Raw genomic sequence first — 20,984 nt, 5'->3', positions numbered from 1 at the left:
TAGAAAATATCCTTTATTTAATACCACTATTTGAGTTAACTTTGGTTATGTAAAAAATATCTGGTGTTGTTTTTTTCTCAGATTTTATTTCAAGAAAGGCAGAAATAGTATTGACTGGTTAAATTAGATAAATAAGTCTTAATAAGTGATATATCACTACCCAAATTTAACTTTAAATGAACAGTACATTTATACTCATTTATATTCAAGTAAATTAAAAATTCTTTGCTTAAATATTTTTCCTCCTTATTAGATAAAGACTTTCATTACACCTTTACAGTATCACAGATGCCAAGGTAAGTAGGGATAGCTTGTCTTTCCATTAAATAGTCGAGTATTGAAAACAGTCAAATTTATAACCCAATGATTATCATGGAAAACTGCAGCTGAGTTTAATCTTGTATAGAAATGTATAAGTAAATATAAACAAACTCTCCCTTTATTACAGATATTTGTCAGGTGTTTCTTTTTCTTGTTAGTATATGTGTGACAGTTAATACAGATGTTACTTCCGAATATCTATTTAGCCATGGACATTTAGTAAGAAAGATTTTTGCAAACCTAAAAATGTCATTGTGTATCTTTCCAGAAAATAAAAACATTTTACAACAAGATATAACAGATTATGTATTTATAAGTGATTTGGGCCATTGTGATACAAAGTATTTTCTCTCATGGCTGGTAATGGACACAACAATTTTAGTTCAATGTTGCTCTTTCATTTCAATTACTTAACGCTTAGCGCTGGAACTGAATTTTAAAGGCCTTTGCAAACAGTTTGGATCCAGATGAGACGCCACAGAACGTGTCCTCTCATCAGGATCCAAACTGTTTGCTATTCTGATAGTATTCTTTGGAAAAAAATGAAAGAAAATTCTTATTTTAGAAATTCAGCAGACGACATTTTTGCAGACGACTAATTTCCCAGCATGCAAAGGGTTAAAAGTGGCAGCAAAGCACTGTAACTGTTCATCATCACATAAGAACCTCATATAAACAATATCTAAATATCTTAAGATGCTGGCTCTAGAGTGTTACTTAATTTAAAGTTGTTTCAAATATATGACCTAGTAGCCTAGTTTTGGGGCTAACGTGACCCACACTAATAATTGGCCTAACTATTGTCAAGATAAACATTCAGACCATGTCTCCATATTATAGGATGAACAAGAGCACCGCATAATGGGTGCCAACGCTCGGCTGAAGGGTGCAGTTTTTAATAAATGAAAACTTGTCAGAATATTTTTTTTAAAGGTCACAGTGACCTTGACCTTTGACCTAGTGACCCAAATCTGGGAGTGGAGTGTAGAGCTCATCAAGGTGCAGCTACATATGAAATTTCAATGTTGTAGGTGGAAGCACTTTCATTTTAGAACCAATGTTCAAAAGGTTTTAGGATAAGAAGAGCTGGCTATGACAATACCTCGGGTTTTTGCCGAAATCAACCGAGCTAAAAATGAGGCCTTCAGACTGCTAAAAGCTAAAAGTTAACAACATGCTATGCAAAATGCATGTCTAAAGACGACTGACATAACATGATCACAATAGCTTACAATAAGTGCTTCAAGCTTAGGTGACTTAAAACTATCAACAGCATCAACAAACACAAAACAGCAGTAAACTAACATGGTGCTATAAGAAGAAAAAACAATTATATACAAAATAGACAGCTAGTTTAGAAAACAGAACAAAAAGTACACATCTAAACTAAAGAGCAGGAACAATTCAAAACTCGGCAAAACACTATATGCTTACTAGTTAACTACTGTGATAGTTTACATAGCAAACCTAATGTGAATAAAGTTACCCATAACTGGTAATTATCACTTCACTATGGTGCAAATAATATTTATCATCTTATTTTATTCAGAACTACTGTTTGCTCTTAGGGTTTTGATCTCATTCTCTAAAACCTTATGTGTTTTATACCAAAATAATAAACAAAAGAATCAAATGGAAAATGTCTCATTTTTGTTCATTAACCCATTTATGCCTAGCGTATAGAAAAAAGGCCTTAGCAAACAGAGAAGACCCAGATGAGACGCCGCATGATGCGGTGTCTCATCTGGGTCTGCACAGTTTGCTTAAAGGAATTTCTGTAAGAAATACTCTAAATATAGAAATATAGAAATAGTATAATAATATACTAGACATCCCTATTATTGGAAATATATTGATCCAATTTAGAAGGATAGGAGAGTCCACTGGGCATAAATGGGTTAATACTGGATCTGTTCTCTCTTTTTTATCTGAAATATCAGCTTTGATCATTTGATTTATCTATGCATGTGAATATTGGAATATAGGATGGGGATATGTGACTATTGATGCAAGTAGCTGAACACTAAGTGTCAATCAGAGCTTTTCTATTATAAGTGTATTAAAAAGTCATCAAATAATTAATTATGCCACATTTTACGATTGATCTATAAGTGCATGGCCTTAACCAATTAGCTATGGTCACAGTTACACAACAATCATAAATTTTTGTAAATTTGATCAAATTTATATTTAATTCCTGTAAAATTGTGTTCCAAGAGAACAAACAGCAATTATTGAAAGTCTTCATGTGATTACTTTGCTATTACTCAAGTGTGGTTAAAAAGGAAATCACAAAACAGTGCAATGTGCCAGGTATTTATAGGAAATGATGCACACATTTAATAATTCTGATACCTCCTATCAACAGCCAGTGAAATTTCAACTTTTTAAAAGCAACTTTCAAAGAATTTGTTCAGATAAAAAAAATATTACCAATGGAAATCAATACTACAGATGGTGACTTATAAATTACCATTTAAACATTTGAGCTTTGTGTTTCTCTGCTGAACACATAATAATACGGCTTAAACATTATGTTAGCACTAGAATACAAATGTATACTCAATACATGCAGGTGTAATTATAAGGTAATCTGACACTGTTTCGTTTGTATTAATAAAACAGGAACTGAAACTGAGTAACACATTCCAAGGACACAACAATCCATCTTACCTCCGTATTGGGGTGCATAACCTGATAAACAAGAGACACAGTTAAAAATTGTTGTTTTTTTATGCAAGGATGTCATTTACAGTTCAAAGCATGAAGCAAAATTGTAATCATGGGGACAAACATATTGGGCCATTACTCTCTGAAAGATCAATGGTCCAGAAATGGCTTTACAATATCCACATGACTTGTTTGTAGGGAATATGCCTCAATGTACTGTATGATTGATCTCACTGACAGTTTCAGAGCAAGCAACGAAACCAAATTATCTTTACCTCCCTAAACCATTATTGGAACAAAACAACATGACAACAATTATGTGCATGTCTGTGTTTTAAGCATCAAGTGTCATGTGAAACAGATCATTATATGAGTTTAAATTTGCCCCACACATTCCATGGGAACATACAACAAAACAAATTTGAAGTAAAAACAAACACAAAATACTTTGGACCCCATTTTTACAGGTACGGGACCCCTGAAAATCATTTACCCGAATACTGCGAAATTCATAAACTTGCAAACAAATGTCCACCCATGTTTATTGTAATGCAAGGGACATGTATAACGGTGTTACGGGCAACATGCTGTTTTCCATACATGCCAGACGTCCCGATCTCGGCGGGTCAGTCCCGCTTTTTGGGCCCTTTGTCCCGGCGTCCCGATATGAGACGATTTGTTCCGACATTCGTAAAAAAACGATGTAAGGTCTATAGGTTCTCAATAAAATTCGCTATTCAAGCTATGTTTCGCTAACACTTACCACCGCTAATCCCTTTATTGCCCCCAATTAACAATCCGATTCTACTTCTCGTGTGTACCAGTGTTGTTTACGACACCTTATCAGCGACTTATCGGCTAATTATTGATTTTATCAGGCATTCACACCATGGTGGTCTTCAAGATAGTGGTCGCTTATTGCTATTGATAGTTGTATTATAATAAAATAAATTTTGAAAATGTGTTTGTTTTTGTCTTTGTTTGAAACGGTTTACAAAACAATTGTTTTGTAAAATTAACTCTACGTCATTAATGAGTCTTTTACATTCAATGTTTAGTTCCAAAATAGCGGGATAATACGAATGTGCAATATACCAAAATCGCAACAAACAGTCCAATAAGTGATACCCTAGTGAAATTGGGTGTAATTGTAATAAAAACAACGAGGTGCTATGCATGACAGTTTGACCCTACTCCAAAATCAAAGAGGTGCTATGCATGACAGTTTGACCCTACTCCAATTAAGCCACGACAATTGACAAGTAACAAACTGCGCATGGATACATGCTTAAAAAAACATCGCAACAAACAGTAAAAGTGGTACCCATTTTGTCTTAGTTTACTGTAACCCGTACTTTCAGTGTACTGGATAGCCTCCCCTGCGTTAATGTTTGCCATTGAAAGTAGTTTAATGAGTATTGTTGTCGTAATGTTCCAGATTTTGTACTCCAAAAAGATGATTATTATCTTCGTTGTTTGCTATTGTCTTATTTAATAAAACTGTTATTGTTATGTTTTAGATTTCATGCTTCATATCTGATGTTTTATGTCTTGAATAAAAGTATCAAGAGTACTATACTGACTACAGTAAAGGTGTGCTGCTTTTTGGTCAAATGTCCCGACAATTTTTTATGGAATGTCCTGCTTTGGACCTAAAAAATTCTGGCATGTATGCTGGCAGATATTTCAAAACCAAATTGAAACTGACTTTTAGTTACTGTTTATCTGTAAACATATCCTATAAAGGCAGTCATGCATGCACCCATCAAAGGTTTAAAACGTGGTGTACAGAGGATATACCTATATCTGCAGCAAATTTTAACATGTTTACACCTTTTACATGTTTCATAAAATTATTCTTATATGTTGTCTTTACTATAAGTGTGGTTAAAACCTGATATCACAAAATTGTTGGGATTTTTTTACTATTTATAGGAAATTTTGAAGAAGTTAATCATAGACCCTGCTAAAAATAACAAGTGAAATTACAAGTCTCTAACTCAACTGTCAAACTTTTTGTAAATTATGTAAATTAAGTGTTACAATTTTACATACATGGATAAAGATTGATGGACATTTAAAAATACAGTGTAAACATTTCAGATTGTTGTTTTTCTGCAAAATGCAAATACTGCTTAAAAACGATATGCTTCGTAGCAATTCTAGTATTTTTCTTAAAGAGAAGCACTGGAATGCAAACTATCTGACACTGATACTTCATACATGCAGGTGTAATTATAAGGTCATCTGACATTATAGCATAGGTAATAATTTACAATTGCTCGAACCTAACAACGCATGCCAAGAACACAATGGTCAACCTTACCTCCATATTGGGGTGCATAACCTTATAAACAAGAAAGTTGTTTTTAAGATTTTTGTTTTGTTTCATAAATCAATCATCAACAGGGGCGAATGGTAAGGACTACTGAACTATAATGTATATGTCTCAAAATGGCATATTAGTAACATTTTTTATCAAATTTGCTCATATGTTTCTAATTCTCTGTTAGAGATAAAAATAGAAATCATGCATACTAAATGAGAAATTTCATGCATAATGTGTTGATTCTTGTCAGCATTAGCACAAATTTCGTTCCTCCAAACTATGCTGTCTAATTAGCTGCTTTTTGTTGTTCAAAAAATAAAAAAACCTTATACAAACAAGAAACCGTCGGAGACGGGTGATGCTCCCCAAAGTTTTTTTTGTCACAATATTGCACTATATATTCAGATAAAAGGAAACGTCTTGAAGGCACAGTGAAAAATCATCCGACCAGAACCTGCTGATAATATGCACATCTCCTCTTGGTAGTGAAGCTTCCCATAAAGTTTCATTGAATTCCGGTCATTAGTTGCTGAGAAATAGCCCGAACAAAAAATTGTGCACAGACAGACACACGGACAGACACACGGATGGACAGACGAAGCGGCGAATATATGCTCCCCCCAAATTTTTTTGGGGGAGCATAAAAAGGGAAGAACAATAAAAACAAGAAACAATGTTATAACATTATAAGGTATATGTTAGTGAAAACAAGTATTATCAGCATTTATAACGTAAACAAACCAAAACTACCACAAACATCTCACTCACCGGGTTGACTGTACTGTGCAGGGCCTGTTATACACAAAACATTATAACAATCAATCAATATATTGCATGTTATACACAAAACATTATAAACGATCAATCAATATATATGGGCTCTGCTCTGTGAAAAGGGGATTTAATGCACGTGCGTGAAGTGTCGTCCCAATTATCCTGTGCAGTCCGCTAAGAACTGCTAAGACTTGCTAAGAAGAGACTATCTTAAAATGGAAAATACAATAAAAGCTGAAAGTGTCCTCCCTGATTAGCCTCTGTTGACTGCACAGACAAATTTGTGACTCTCTACATACATGCGTTAAACCCCCTTTTCACAGAGCATGGTCCATATAATTATAGTTACAATTAAGTAAATAACAAGACTTAGTGAAAACCATTTTTCCACAAAAGCAGTTAGTGAAATTGTGCAATTATGACATACATTTATAACATCAATACACAAACAAGTATAACCCTCAAGCAAATCTTGCGAAGCTGTTAACATTCCTTGTCCAAAAATCATTACATGAAGGAAGATTGTATTTCATTTCATTTGTGGCCATATAAAAGAGACAAATCTTGCGAAGCTGTTAACATTCCTTGTCCAAAAATCATTACATGAAGGAAGATTGTATTTCATTTCATTTGTGGCCATATAAAAGAGACAAATCTTGCGAAGCTGTTAACATTCCTTGTCCAAAAATCATTACATGAAGGAAGATTGTATTTCATTTCATTTGTGGCCATATAAAAGAGACATTTTTCATGATGGAATGTTAGTCTTTAACTGTAGTAATACATAACAACATAACTATTATGGCCACATTCATAACATGTACTTAAAAGCAGCAATACCCAATACCTATATAAAATACAAGCTTTATATCATAAATGGCTCATGACTAGGTTAGTTGAAACAAACCCATAATGCCTTTAATACTATATTTGTGGTTAATTTAAATATACTCATTTACACATTATAAATAGTATCATAGACTTCCATTACCTGGGGCCTGTTGGGGGTATGCAGGGTCTGAAATGAACATGAGAACATGTATTAATAAGCTGTGCCCTGTGAAAAAAGGGTTAACGCTTTCTCACTCAGAAGCAAAGTTAACCCATTTATGCCTAGTGCACTTTTCCATCCTTCTAAATTGGATCAATTTATTTCCAAAATTAGGATTGTTTATTATATTTATTTTTACATTTAGAATATTTCTTATAGAAATTCCTTTAAGCAAACAGCGTAGACCCAGATGAGACGCGTCATCATGCGGAGTCTCATCTGGGTCTACGCTGTCAGGGTTGGCAAAATCTCAAAAAACTATACTTGACCACGGACAACCATTTAGGAAATTTAACTTGTACGTTGCTGAACTACACTTGTCCGTATGATTTGCTAGTTGTGTATATAGTTGTATTTCAATAGTACATTCATTATAGCAGTATATTATAAACATTATAAAGACTTTCTAAAACTTTTAATCTTGCAAAGCTAGTGTTATTAAAACATTTGTTGAACATAAGTAAATCTGTGAGCCAAGTTTCTTGAAAAGTTCTGGTGCGTTTACTTAGATCATATTTTTCATCATAATCTTTCTTTTTTTTTTTTTTGGGAGGTGGACTGCTCAAAGCTTCGTGTTTCTGCTCCGTTGTTGAAGATTTAAAAAAACTAAATGTTCCATTTTTACCATTAAAGTCGTCTTAAATAACAAGGTAGACCGTGTTTTGATTATCTTACTTTGATACTTTTTATTTCCGTCTGATTGTAAAAATAAAGAAACCAGTCTGTACACTGTCTAACAGTCGGGCCGAATGTTTAAAATGCGGCATACTCCTGGTCTCTTATAGAATAAGGGAGATCACTGCGCAGGAGAGTGCCCGTATTTTAGCTTGATTTCTCCGCAAATAGCACTGACAATGTAATCGCATGTCAACATCCGATTTTGTAAAACTTAACTAGGCTTTAATACAATTTTTTTTTGTATACCTGGACCCGACTTTTAAAAAACTTGTTGTCAACGGACAACTTAATTGAAAAAAATCAGTTGCCCAGACAAGCAAATGTACGACTCGGGCAACTCGGACATTTGATTTCGCCACCCCTGGCTGTTTGCCAAGGCCTTTTTTCTAGACGCTAGGCATAAATGGATTTAAATGGCCCTGTTTATATGTTGTCTTTACTACAAGTGCAGTCAAAACCTGATATCACAAAAATGTTGGGAAAATTTTAACTATTTATAGGAAATGTTGAAGAAGATAATCATAGACCCTGCTATAAATAACACGGGAAATAACAACTCTTTAAGTGATATCTGTCAAACTTTTTGTAAATAAATTGTTACAATTTTACATACATGGATGAAGATTGATGGAGACTTTAAAATACAGTGTCAACATTTCAGATTATTGTTTTTCTGCATAATGCAAAATGGCAATGCTTAAACACGATACGCTTAGGGGCAATTATAATATATTTTTCTTAAAGAGAAGCACTGAAATACAATTTATCTGACATCGAAACTTCATGCATGCAGGTGTAATTATAAGGTAATCTGACATTGTTTCGTAGGTACTAATTAACAATTACTCCAACCTAACAACGCATGCCAAGAACACAACTGTGACCCTTACCTCAATACTGGAGTGCATAGCCTTATAAACAAGAAAAAAATATAAATATTTGTTTGCTTTTTGTTTCATAAATCAATCATTTATAGGGAGGAATGGTAAGGACTGATCAAATAACTCGCACTTAACCCTTTCCCACTCAGATAGCAAAGGGATTTTAAATGCATCAAAAGACGTCTAAGTGGTAAAGGGTTAAATGAATTTTAATAGTTGTCCCAGAATTAATCTGTGCACAGGCTAATCAGGGTAAGCACTTTTTGATTTTATTGTATTTTTTGTTTGACGGACGTCTCTTCTTAACAAAACAAGAGATGTGTTCCTCAGAAACACAATGCCCCCTTCTGCGCCGCTTTGAAATAAAATTTCTATTTATCATTTGGCAGGTAAAGAAATCATCTCCCTTTAAAGCTTATTACTTCCCTTGGATTTTGTCCAATTGAACGGGGGGGGGGGGGGGGGGGAGGGGGGGGTCTGTAGACAGTCAAAATGACCAAGTCAGACACATCACTGACAACCAAGGCCTGTGGTTTATCAAAGAGATCATAGCCAGAGTTCATCATGAATCTATGGACATAAGTCAACGGGTATGTAATGAACCCTAACCTTCACAAATTAGTTCAGGAAAGAAATGATAATTATATCATTTAAAAAAAAACTTTGACAAATCAATCATTTGAGAAAAAATAATCAAAATCAAAAATATGTACAGTAACTGTGAAAAGAACTTAAATTCTTAGTAAGGAAATATATGATCTGAGATTTATAATTATATAAATTACTTCCCTTGAAAATAATTGTCTCTAACAAATCTCTATTTTTAGTAGCAAATAATTAAAAGCCACTACCGTGACTGTAGATTCACCGCTCAAAATGTGCAGCTCCATGAGATACACATGCATGCCAAATATCAAGTTGCTATGTTCAATATTGATTAATTATCTCTCTTTAAAGCTTATTACTCCCCTTGGATTTGGATTTTTGACCTTAGACCTTGAAGGATGACCTTGACCTTTTACCACGATGTGTTTGTCAGAAACACAATGCCGCCTACTGCGCCGCTTTTACCCATTTTCTTCGAAAGGGGGCATAAAAAACAGTTATAACGGAAAACGTTACCGTTGATTAGCTGCTGCAGACTGCACAGGCTAATCTGAGAATACAGTTTTTAATGATAAAGACTTTGGTCTTACTATAGAACATATTGAAGAACTATAACAAATGTAACCCTAACCTGAGTTCAAGATACACCAATAGTCAAAGACTTGATCTGATTACCTAGTTTGTTTACCTCGTGTGATCCAGATTCAATCATGGCTTTGATATTGTCAAAATAACATTCCATCAAAATTGAGTAAATGTGTCTTCTAGAGTGTTAACAAGGTTTTTTAAGATTTGACCAGTAGCGCATTCAGTAACAGCGAACGTTCGCCAATGATAGTTTGTTTCAGATTCGGTCTTATTGAACGATTGTTTTTGCTAGTGAACTACCTCGCGAGAGGGTTTGCTTCGGTTCGCAGCGAACGGAGCGTTCAATAGCAAACGTTCGCAAACAAAGCGAATGTTGGCTGTAACTGAACGCACTAGACTTTGGTTTCGGTAGCAAACTACCTCCCTAGAGAATTTGCGTTGGTTGGCGGCGAACCGAATTTTCAATAGCGAACGTTCGCAAACTACATTGAACGTTCGCTGTAACTGATAGCAATACTGGTGATCTAGTTAATTAACACATGTGATCCACATTTCTAACTGGCCCTAGATATTGACAAGATTAACACTCTGATTCTGAACAAGTTTCATCAAGATTGTGGCACAATGTGGCCTCTATAGTGGTTAGTAAGGCTTTTCTTATGTTAGAACATGACCTGGTTTTTGCATGAATATTACAATACTTAGAATCAAACTCAGTCAACCTTTTAAAAAGGTAAACATTATTATCAAGTTTCATCAACATTATGTCATTTATAAGGCCTCTTGTATAAGTGGTACAATTTGTAACAAGATTTTTCTATCATACATGTATGGCCTGTTGACCTTTTTTAATGCATGTGACCCAATTTCAGATTCAGTCTAAACATTGTCGAGAAAACATTCTGTCCAAGTTTCATTAAGATTAAGTAATGAATATGGCTCCTTAGAGTAGTTACAAGGCTTATCCAAGATTTATCAATGTGACCTAGTTTTTAGACACACATAGTCTAGACTTAAATTCCTAGTTGAACTAGTTAAGACAATCATTCCGACCATTAGTATCATCAAGATTGAGTCGTACATGTGGTATCAAGAGTTGTACCAAGGATTTTCTTAGATTCCATGTTGCTTTGGGACCTATGTGACCCATATCCAAACTATGCTTATATATTGTTAAGATGAACATTCTGAACAATGTCTAAAATGGTCATAGATGAGACATGTACAAGTTGACCAGGTTTTTCTATCATATAAACTGATAATCTTGTTTTTGGACGCATGTGACCCAGATTTAAATTCAGTTCAGACACCATCAAGATAAATATTTTGACTAAGTTTCATTAAGTCTTAGTAAACAAGATGTGTTTGTGAAACACTATGTCCCCGTATATGACGTTTGACCTTGAAGGATGACCTTGACCCTTCACCACTCAAAATGTGCAGCTCCATGAGATACACATGCATGTCGAATATATAAAATTGCTAGCTTCAATATTGCAGAAGTGACATAACATGAGCAATTTTTACCCATATATTTGACCTTGAAGGATGACCTTGACCTTTCACCACTCAAAATGTGCAGCTCTATGAGATACACATGCATGCCAAATATCAAGTTGCTATCTTCAATATTGCAAAAGTACTCACAAAATGAGCGATTTCGGCCACATAAATTTGACCTCTGACCTTGAAGGATGACCTTGACCTTTCACCACTCAAAATGTGCAGCTCCATGAGATACACATGCATGCCAAATATCAAGTTGCTATCTTGAATATTCAAATATTGCAAAAGTGTACATTAAATGAGCGATTTTGACCCATATATTTGACCTTTGACCTTGAAGGATGACCTTGACCTTGACCTTTCACCACTCAAAATGTGCAGCTCCATGAGATACATATGTATGCCAAATATCAAGTTGATATCTTCAATATTGCAAAAGTTATTGCAAATGTTAAAGTTGGCGCAAACCAACCAACAGACCAACCAACAGACAGGGCAAAAACAATATGTTCCCCACTACTATAGTGGGGGACATAAAAATGTGGCCTCTACAGTGGGTACACGATTTTTCTAATATTTGATCTGGTTACTTATTTTTGGACACTTCTGACTCAGATTCAAACCTAGTCTTGACATTTTCAAAATACACATTTTGGTAAAGTTTCATCAAGATTGTGTCATAAATGAAGACTTTGCAGTTGTAACAAAGTTTTTCTAACCTTTGACCTTAAATGCTCAGTTTTGGTCACACTTGACAGAGATTCGAACTCTGCCTTAGTATTGTCAAGATAACCATTCTGGGGTCGCCGTGATATAATGGTTATGATGTCCACCTAGCGAACAGGAGGTCAAGGGTTCAATCCCTACTGTGGGAGCATGCTTTAGATTTCTACCAAAGACACCAAGTACTGGTTCTAGGCCCAGGAAACAGGCTTGAGAGCTTTTAGAATAATTAATAAGAACTTTCAATTCAATTGAACAAGAATAAATAGGATTAAACTAAACTAATCCTTCTGACTAAGTTTCATCAAGATTGGATGAAACAAGAGCTGTCAGAGGACAGCACGCTCGACTATTCGAGTGCTTGACAGTATAATGTAAGGCATCATTGGGAAATTGTTCATATTCAATAATTTATTAGACGATCTTTCAAAAATAAAACAAGGAAAAAAAAGTGGTTTTTTTTGGGGGGGGGGGGAGAGGGTATAATGTGGGGTGTGGTCATATATTAGACAATCTTTCAAAAATAAAAAAAAGGAAAAAAAAAATTTTGAGGGGGGGGGGGGGAGGGGGTGAGAGGGGGGTATAATGTGGAGTGTGGTAGTTTATTAGATGATGTTAAAAAAAAAAAATTGGGGGGGGGGGTTGGGGGGAGAGAAGGGGGTATAATAAGGGGTGGAGTAATTTATTAGATGATGTTAAAAAAAAATTGGGAGGGGGGAGGTTTGGGGGGTAGGGTGGGTGAGAAGGGGTATAATGTGGGGTGTGGTAATTTATAAGATGATGTTTAAAAAAAATAAAAAAATTGGGGGGGGGGGATTCTTGGTAGGGGCTTGGGGTATTGTTTGGGTGGAAACCATTGTGGTATTCAGGAAAGTGTTGTTTTGTCAAAGTAATAAGAAAATGTGATCATAAATAAAGAAGTTATGGAAATTTAAGCAAAATGTTTATCTTAATTATCTAAGTGTAAAAGGGGCCATAATTATGACAAAATGCTTGATACAGTGGTCTGCTCTTGTGTATAGGTTGGGGTCATGTTGGTAAACAAGTATGCAAAATATAAAAGCAATATGTCAAAGGATATAGGAAATATTTGGGGTAGTACGCAAAGTTTGACATAGATTTATCAAAAATATGCATATTCTAAGTATAAAAGGGGCAATAATTCTGTCAAAATGCTTGATAAAGTGGTCTGCTCTTCTTTATAGGTTGGGGTCATGATGGTAAACAAGTATACAAAATATGAAAGCAATATGTCAAGGGACATTGAAAATACAGTGGAAACTGATCTAACGGCCAGCTGAATTTACCGGTCACCTGCAGACAACGGTCAGTCTGGAATCCTCCTGACGAAAAACACTCTAAATTACACTTGAATTTAAAGGCCACCTGGCCATAACGGCCATTATATTCTACTCTGAAATTCATGTTTGACCAGCGGTAATTGTATTTGATATTATAAAAGCGGCCCGCTGCAAGTAAACAAATAATAAGGTGTTGAGAATGTTTCTTTTCTGGGGATAATTGTGGGGGTATCTTCAAAAGAAAATATGTTAGAGTTTGTGACAAATTTAAAGTAATTATCGCTATTTAAATGACCGCTAACAAGTACATTGTACTTATAACATTAAGCATCTATTTAAAACTAACATTTTCAGATCATTCTTTAAAAGAGCTTACTAGCGTACACAACATTTCTTTTAAAGCAAGCGGAATAATAATTCACGGAATAACAACAGCAATGAGCATTTGTTTTACACTGTATGCAAACGACTGGGTGGGGTAACAACGTAGCAGTACTACCAACTGACTTACATTCTTAAAATTGTGATCCGAATCCAACGGTCACCTGTGGACAACGGTCACATGGGTCATTTCCCTTGACTGACCGCTGAATTCAGGATTGACTGTATTTGGGGTAGTACGCAAACTTTAACATTTGCTGCATATTCTAAGTGGAAAAGGGGCCATAATTATGACAAAATGCTTGATAGAATTGTCTGCTCTTGTTTATAGGTTGGGGTCATGTTGGTAAACAAGTATGCAAAATATGAAAGCAATATGTCAAGGGACAATGAAAATAATTGGGGTAGTAAGAAAACTTTAACATTTGCACGCTAACGGCACGGCACTGAAACGCCAACGCCGGGGTGAGTAGGATAGCTCCACTATATATATTTAATATGTAATAGTCGAGCTAACAATGGCTTCTAGACGAGGTAAAGCATGACAATCAAACAGCAAATGACACGCAATAGCTGACATCAGACATACATGTACCGTGACCACAACAGTTCTCATTGAGCAATTTGTGCTCAAGTGATCAATAAATGAACTTCTTGTTGTATGAACATATTACCACAAGCAGTTCAAATTTTATCAATTCGTTCTCAATCACTTAAAGCATGGTGAACTGATAAGCAAAAATCAATAAATGTTCTACTAACCACACATTCAATTTAAATACATACGCTTTGTAATAAAACATGGAGTGCCAAATATTGACAAAAGAACACTGTATTGAATTAGGTTAAATGCAAAAGAATGAACTAATATGAAGAGCCAACGTACTTCCTTCTAAGTCACGCACAATATCAATGGATCATTCAAGATGATATCACAAATACTGACGTAGACTACCTCATTTAGGGATATGATTTCAGTACTTCAAATGATGAACGCCCATAAGAAGAATCTGATTAAAACCGGAAAAACTACACGTAATATATATCCTGGTTCATAAAAACCAATTCACAGATGAATCCATAATGGTGAACTGCCTCATTATTGAGCAAGAGATTAGACATGTACAACACAAAACAATTATTTGAAATTAGAATAGACCATCAGTTTTTTTAACCATATCAATATTTCAACTGCAGATTTAAAATTTGAAATGAATGTGGCAAAATAACCAATAGCTTAAGAATAAGTGCAATACAGAATGAAGATAACTGTATAAAGAACTGGGCCATTAACATGTACTTTGAACAGAAAAACAGGTATATTTGCTATTTAACTAAACACTTTCCCGCAACAAAGAAACTTTGTATGTGCATGTATAACACATTTTACAGAACAATGATTGAAGACACATGCATTTTATGGATATATTGTTTATAAATCTTAAGATACATGTAGGTAGAATAAAACAAATGTATAAACAAAATGACAAGCAAAGTGCAATGTAAAAAAAGCATACAAAATATGTAAGCCAAATCATGTTATGTTTGATGTCTTCTTCCCAATGTCAGCTTGTCTTCTATAGTAAAAAGTCTGTCCATGACAAACCTGCATGCATTAGCAACAATTACATTAGAAGTTATTTCAGGAAATTTCATTGTAAACAACATCTTTCTGTTATTGATTTATTTGCATTAGTTGTCATAGATACATGAAACGAAGCACTATAATATTAACATACACCTTTCTGAGTGAGAAGAAAGATACAAAGATTAAATGTATCAATACAGCTTTTATACACATGTCAGTATAAAGACAGGTTTTTATCATGGAACCGCTCTTTCATGTATATATATAGCATCTTTTAGTACTTTAACCTCACTCTGGGAAAATGGTGTTTAATGCACAGGTTTTTTTTGGCCCGATTTTATAGCCGAAATTCGGCTATGTTCCCTGAATCCCCAAAAGTATACTTTTTTCCCAAAATGTGGCAAAAAATTCCCAATGTCCAAACAAGAGGGCCAAGATGGCCCTAGTTCGCTCACCTGAGAGAAGTCGGCTCATTCAATCTTTACCAAACGTCAAACTTGACCTAGATATTGTCCAGACAAACATCCTGGTCAAGTTTCATCATTATTGAACCAAAACTATGGCATTTGGAGTGTTTTTGTTTTTGTAAGATTTGACCTGGTGACCTATATTTTGAGTTGACCCCCCCCCCCCCCCTTACCAAACATCAAACTTTGCTTACAAAAATAAATATTATGACCAAGATTCATAAAATCTGAAACAAAATTGTGACCTCTAGAGTGTTACAAGGATTTTGTATAATATAATGAAAATTTGGACAATCTAAGGGCAATAATTATGGCATTAATTATGTGATATATATTAAACCAATCTTTGTACCAAGTTTCATGATGATTGGGCAAAAAATGTGATTTCTAGAGTGTTCACAAGCTTTTTTACTATATACATATAAGAAAACTGCCCCCCCCCCCCCCGAGATATCAATAAAACCAATGTTTTGACCAACTTTCATGATGATTGTGACTTCTAGTGTTTACAAGGTTTCTATACATATATCCAAATAAGGAAAACTGCACCCCCCGGCAGCCATGTTATTCAACTGACCGGAACCATTTTCGAACTCAACTCTCATATCAAGGAAACAAAATAATGTTCTGACCAAATTTCATGCAAATTGGAACCGGAACCATTTTCAAACTCTCATTATCAAGGAAACAAATTTTCTGACCAAAGTTCATGAAAATTGGGCCAAAAATGTGACTTCTAGAGTGTTCACATGTTTTCACTATATACATATAGAGAAAAATGCCCCGCCCACTGGCGGCCATGTTTTTTCACCGATCTGGACCATTTTCGAACTCGACCGAGATAACAATAAAACCTATATTTTGACCAACTTTCATGATGATTGGGCAAAAATTGTGACTTCAAGAGTGTTTACAAGGTTTCTCTATAGCCAAATAAGGAAAACTGCCCCCCCCCCCCCCGGCAGCCATGTTATTCAACTGATCGGAACCATTTTCGAACTCAACTCTCATATCAAAGAAACAAATGTTCTGACCAAATTTCATGAAAATTGGGCAGAAAATGTGACTTTTAGAGTGTTCACATGTTTTTTTACTATATACATATAGAGAAAAATGCCCCGCCCTCTCGTGGCCATGTTTTTTCACCGATCTGGACCATTTTCGAACTCGTCCGAGATATCAATAAAACCTATGTTTTGACTAACTTTCATGATGATTGGGCAAAAATTGTGACTTCTAGAGTGTTTACAAGGTTTCTCTATAGCCAAATAAGGAAAACTGCCGCCCCCCCCCCCCCCCCCGGCAGCCATGTTTTTAAACTGATCGGAACCATTTTTGAACTCAACTCTCATATCAAGGAAACAAATGTTCTGACCAAATTTCATGAAAATTGGGCCAAAAATGTGACTTCTAGAGTGTTCACATGTTTTCACTATATACATATAGAGAAAAATGCCCTGATCACTGGCGGCCATGTTTTTTCACCGATCTGAACCATTTTCAAACATGTCCGTGATATCAATAAAACCAATGTTTTGACCAACTTTCATGATGATTGGGAAAAAATTGTGACTTCTAGAGTGTTTACAAGGTGTCTCTAAAGCCAAATAAGGAAAACTGCCCCGCCCACTGGCGGCCATGTTTTTCAACGGACCGTAACTACTTTTGAACTCGACCAACATATCATAAAGGCAAACATTTTGACAAAGTTACATGAAGATTGGGCATGAAATTTGAATTCTACAGTGTTTACAAGGGATTTTCTTTTTTTGACCTAGTTACCTAGTTTTTGACCCAGCATGACCCAGTTTCTAACTTGATCAAGATATTATTGGAACAAATCTTCTGACCAAGTTTCATGAAGATCCGACATAAATTTGGCCTCTAGAGTGTTTACAAACCAAATGTGCACAACAGACGGACGGACGGAAGACGGACAAAGACCGGTCACAAAAGCTAAAAAAATATAAAATAAATTATTATTTTTTTAGAAAGGAGTGTATAATGAGTATTTTATATTAATTTTAAATCAATTACATCTAACAAAGTATTATATAATTATTTTCTTTTAATTTGAATGATTATAAAGAGTTATATCAAATTAAGTTTTTCCCTTATCTGTGGACTTTTCGTGTGGAAAAAAGGCTAATGAATTTATTTTCCCAATTTCATGAAAATGACGATAAAATTCCCAATTCCAAAGCCATGGGCAATCTTCCAAAAAAGTGGGAAAAAAAAACCTGAAGCATGTGCATGAAGTGTCATCCCAGATTAGCCTGTGAAGTCTGCACAGGCTTATCTGGGATAATATATATATCCGCTTAAGTGGATTTGTTTCTTTTACTTAAGTGGATTTTTGCTTCGTAGACTTCCTTTAAACGTAAAATTCAATAAAAGCGGACAATGATGTCCCTGATTAACTTGTCCAGAGTACACAGGCTTATCTGGGACAACACGCACATGCATTGAGCCCAGATTTCCCAGAACAAGGCTACATTATTATAAACATACTTGGAGGAGGCATTCCCTTCTCATTACCGGGATATGGTGGCGGGGCTGACATCTTGTACTGAAATAAATGTAACATTTAATCATTGTAATGCTTATAAAAATAACCATGGACAAGAGTTTTTTCACTGACATAACAACTTATTATACTTTGTTGTTTTTGAAAGTTTAAAGACAAAGTCTGACTGCCAAGCCATATAGACAAAAACCAATTATTTTCAAAGACGGAATGCAGTCATACAATAATACAAACAAAATACACAACCATTCTCAATAAATCATACACAATTACAGCTTAATATAGTACCGGAAAAACATAATGAATAATAACAAAATGTAGCTAGAACCACTTGATTTTAGTGTAAGCAATAATTCACATTTATTATTAGTACATTGACTGATCATTAAAAATGACATACATTACGAATAATGTATTTATGAGAACAAACAGTAATGTATTTAAAAAGTAAGGTAACACGAATTTAAGCAAATTTGATGAAGCTAAAGTTGTTTCTTACCTGCAACACCAATTATTTACAAAGAAAGAATGCAGTACAGGTGTAAACCTGCATTGGATAGGTGTTACCCAGGATTTATTTTAACACCATTTTGCTTAACAAGATTTTTTGTCCATTAGATCCAGTGTTTAATTATAAGGCAAGGAATGTAATACCATAACAATAACTAAAAGACAATCTTTTTAAAAACCACCATTAATATGATATAAAGTAAAATTCAATATAAATTTAATTGTGTCAGGTACACCCTTATTATCAATGTCTTTGTAAATGGGTCCAAATCATGCAGTGAAAATGTAATGATATGCAATAATCTTCTACAAGCATTATTGATAGCATGTGAAAGTAAGTACTGAGCGGGGGACAAAGGGAAAAATCCCTGTGAAATATGTCGGACAGTCCTTCTTTAATATGTCAATGTTTTCCTGTTTCTATTCGCTATAAAAGATTTCATACAGTATTACAAGGAATATACATGAATGGACGCTTGATATTATGTTCTTCAGGGGCAACAGCACAATTAAGTCTCTTACTACCGGTACGTTTACCAAATGAGGATTTTTCTTATTAAAGAAATTTGATTTTCATCTTAATTAATACTGTTCTCTTTTTTAGTTTATAATATCCTTAAAAAACTAGTTTTCTGTGTGTATATCCACCCCACTGCCATTATTTTCACAAGGCCTCCAGCCTACAGTATACAAGCATATTACTCCAGTGACCAGTCTATTTCGCTGTTTTTAAAGGTAAAAATTTTGACCTTTACCCACGTAATAACCATCTATAAAGACAACGAAATGCACGAAGTGCTCATAGTTATTTCAGCGATCGTTGTCTATGTACAGATAGCTCTAGAAAGTAGGCTGTGAACGTTCTTTGGGTGAGTAAAGACCACGTGTATTGATATTTATTTTCTTTCAACCTTTTTTTAAAAGGTTTTTGCGTTGTCATTTTGAATCATCTTTCTACATGTTTAGTATGCCAGCGTTATTGTTTTGTTACAGGAATTATATGGCGAGGTTAAAAATATACTGATACTTTTTGTGCATACTTTGGTGTTGTTCACGTGCTAGCCGGCATACTGTTTACTGTGTTTTTGCTTGATGATGTCAAGTAGGTCTAAAAAACACGACGAAGACGATGTCCAGTCAATTTTTTAATCGTCTGAGGGCGAATTCTCTGGCTTCGAGTGCGATGAACCTATCCCGTCTGGTGCCTCAAAGAAACTGAAATCTGTTGTAAAAAGAGTTAATGAAAATAAAAACAAAAGTGTCACGATTGAAAGGTCATTGCCAAATAACCTGTTGGGTGCCTCACAATCTACCAATAACCATAAAAACAAAAAATCCAAATGTTGAGTCTTCTTCCGGTAAAAAGAAAAACAACGAGGCTGCTGTTTCGATTTGGTAATTTTTTTTGATCTTGATAATTTGAATGAAGATTCCGTAAACAAATTACGATCAATTTTAGGTTAAGATGCATTTTTCGGACAAACAAATTCTGTGTTTGTTGCTCAAACTTGTCCAGAGGAATATGCCCTGTTGCATAGGAATTCGGATGTGTCCGATTTGGACAATAATTTGGCACATCACATTCGTGATTCATTAATCAATGAGAACGAGAATGAGGTTGACGATGATCCTTTTACTTGGGATTTGCCAAAATTTCAGGCCCCTGACAAGGGAGACCCAATTTCTGAGTCACTGGCATAATTAATCAATACAGCTTGTACGCAGCAATGTTAGATTAACAAAATTATTGACAAATATGAAGTTCCCTCAAATTGCGACTTAATGTCAGCTCCTCGTGTAAATGAGGAAATTTGGAGTGATTTGATGAAGTCTAGAAGGGTTCACAGGGGTGGCAAAATCTCAAAAAACTATACTTGTCCACGGACAACCATTTAGGAACTTTCACTTGCCCGTTGCTGAACTACACTTGTCCTTTAATGTTTATATAAAGTATAAACGCATTTATTGATTAATGTTAAATAATGTGGAATATATCAAAATGAGTACGATTTGCTTGTTTTGTTTATAATTGTATTTCAATGGTACATTCATTATAGCAGTATATGATAAACAATATAAAGAC

At 34.8% G+C, this 20,984-nt stretch overlaps 1 protein-coding gene across 8 annotated transcripts in view; it reads right to left on the bottom strand.

Annotated features, from left to right (window-relative positions):
- Positions 1-20,984, bottom strand: part of LOC127867407 (lipopolysaccharide-induced tumor necrosis factor-alpha factor homolog) — a 191,717-nt gene that overhangs the window by 7,427 nt on the left and 163,306 nt on the right. For 4 of the 8 annotated variants that reach the window (XM_052408534.1, XM_052408538.1, XM_052408533.1 and 1 more), the window contains exons 2-6: positions 18,376-18,433; positions 7,086-7,112; positions 6,089-6,112; positions 5,318-5,338; positions 2,995-3,015 (exon numbers count right to left, since the gene is read on the bottom strand). The exons of 1 other annotated variant lie outside the window; for it this stretch is intronic. In XM_052408534.1, coding sequence (XP_052264494.1) covers positions 2,995-3,015; positions 5,318-5,338; positions 6,089-6,112; positions 7,086-7,112; positions 18,376-18,427 — 145 coding nt within the window. In that variant the 5' untranslated portion in view covers positions 18,428-18,433. Of the gene's footprint in view, positions 1-2,994; positions 3,016-5,317; positions 5,339-6,088; positions 6,113-7,085; positions 7,113-18,375; positions 18,434-19,941; positions 20,124-20,984 lie in introns of all 8 variants that reach the window. 3 more of the 8 variants (XM_052408535.1, XM_052408536.1, XM_052408537.1) reach the window with 1 other exon arrangement.

Source organism: Dreissena polymorpha, chromosome 2 (genome assembly GCF_020536995.1).
Source record: "Dreissena polymorpha isolate Duluth1 chromosome 2, UMN_Dpol_1.0, whole genome shotgun sequence".
NCBI lineage: Eukaryota > Metazoa > Mollusca > Bivalvia > Myida > Dreissenidae > Dreissena > Dreissena polymorpha.
The sequence above is the reverse complement of the archived record's forward strand: the minus strand, read 5'-3'. Positions and strand labels throughout refer to the sequence as shown.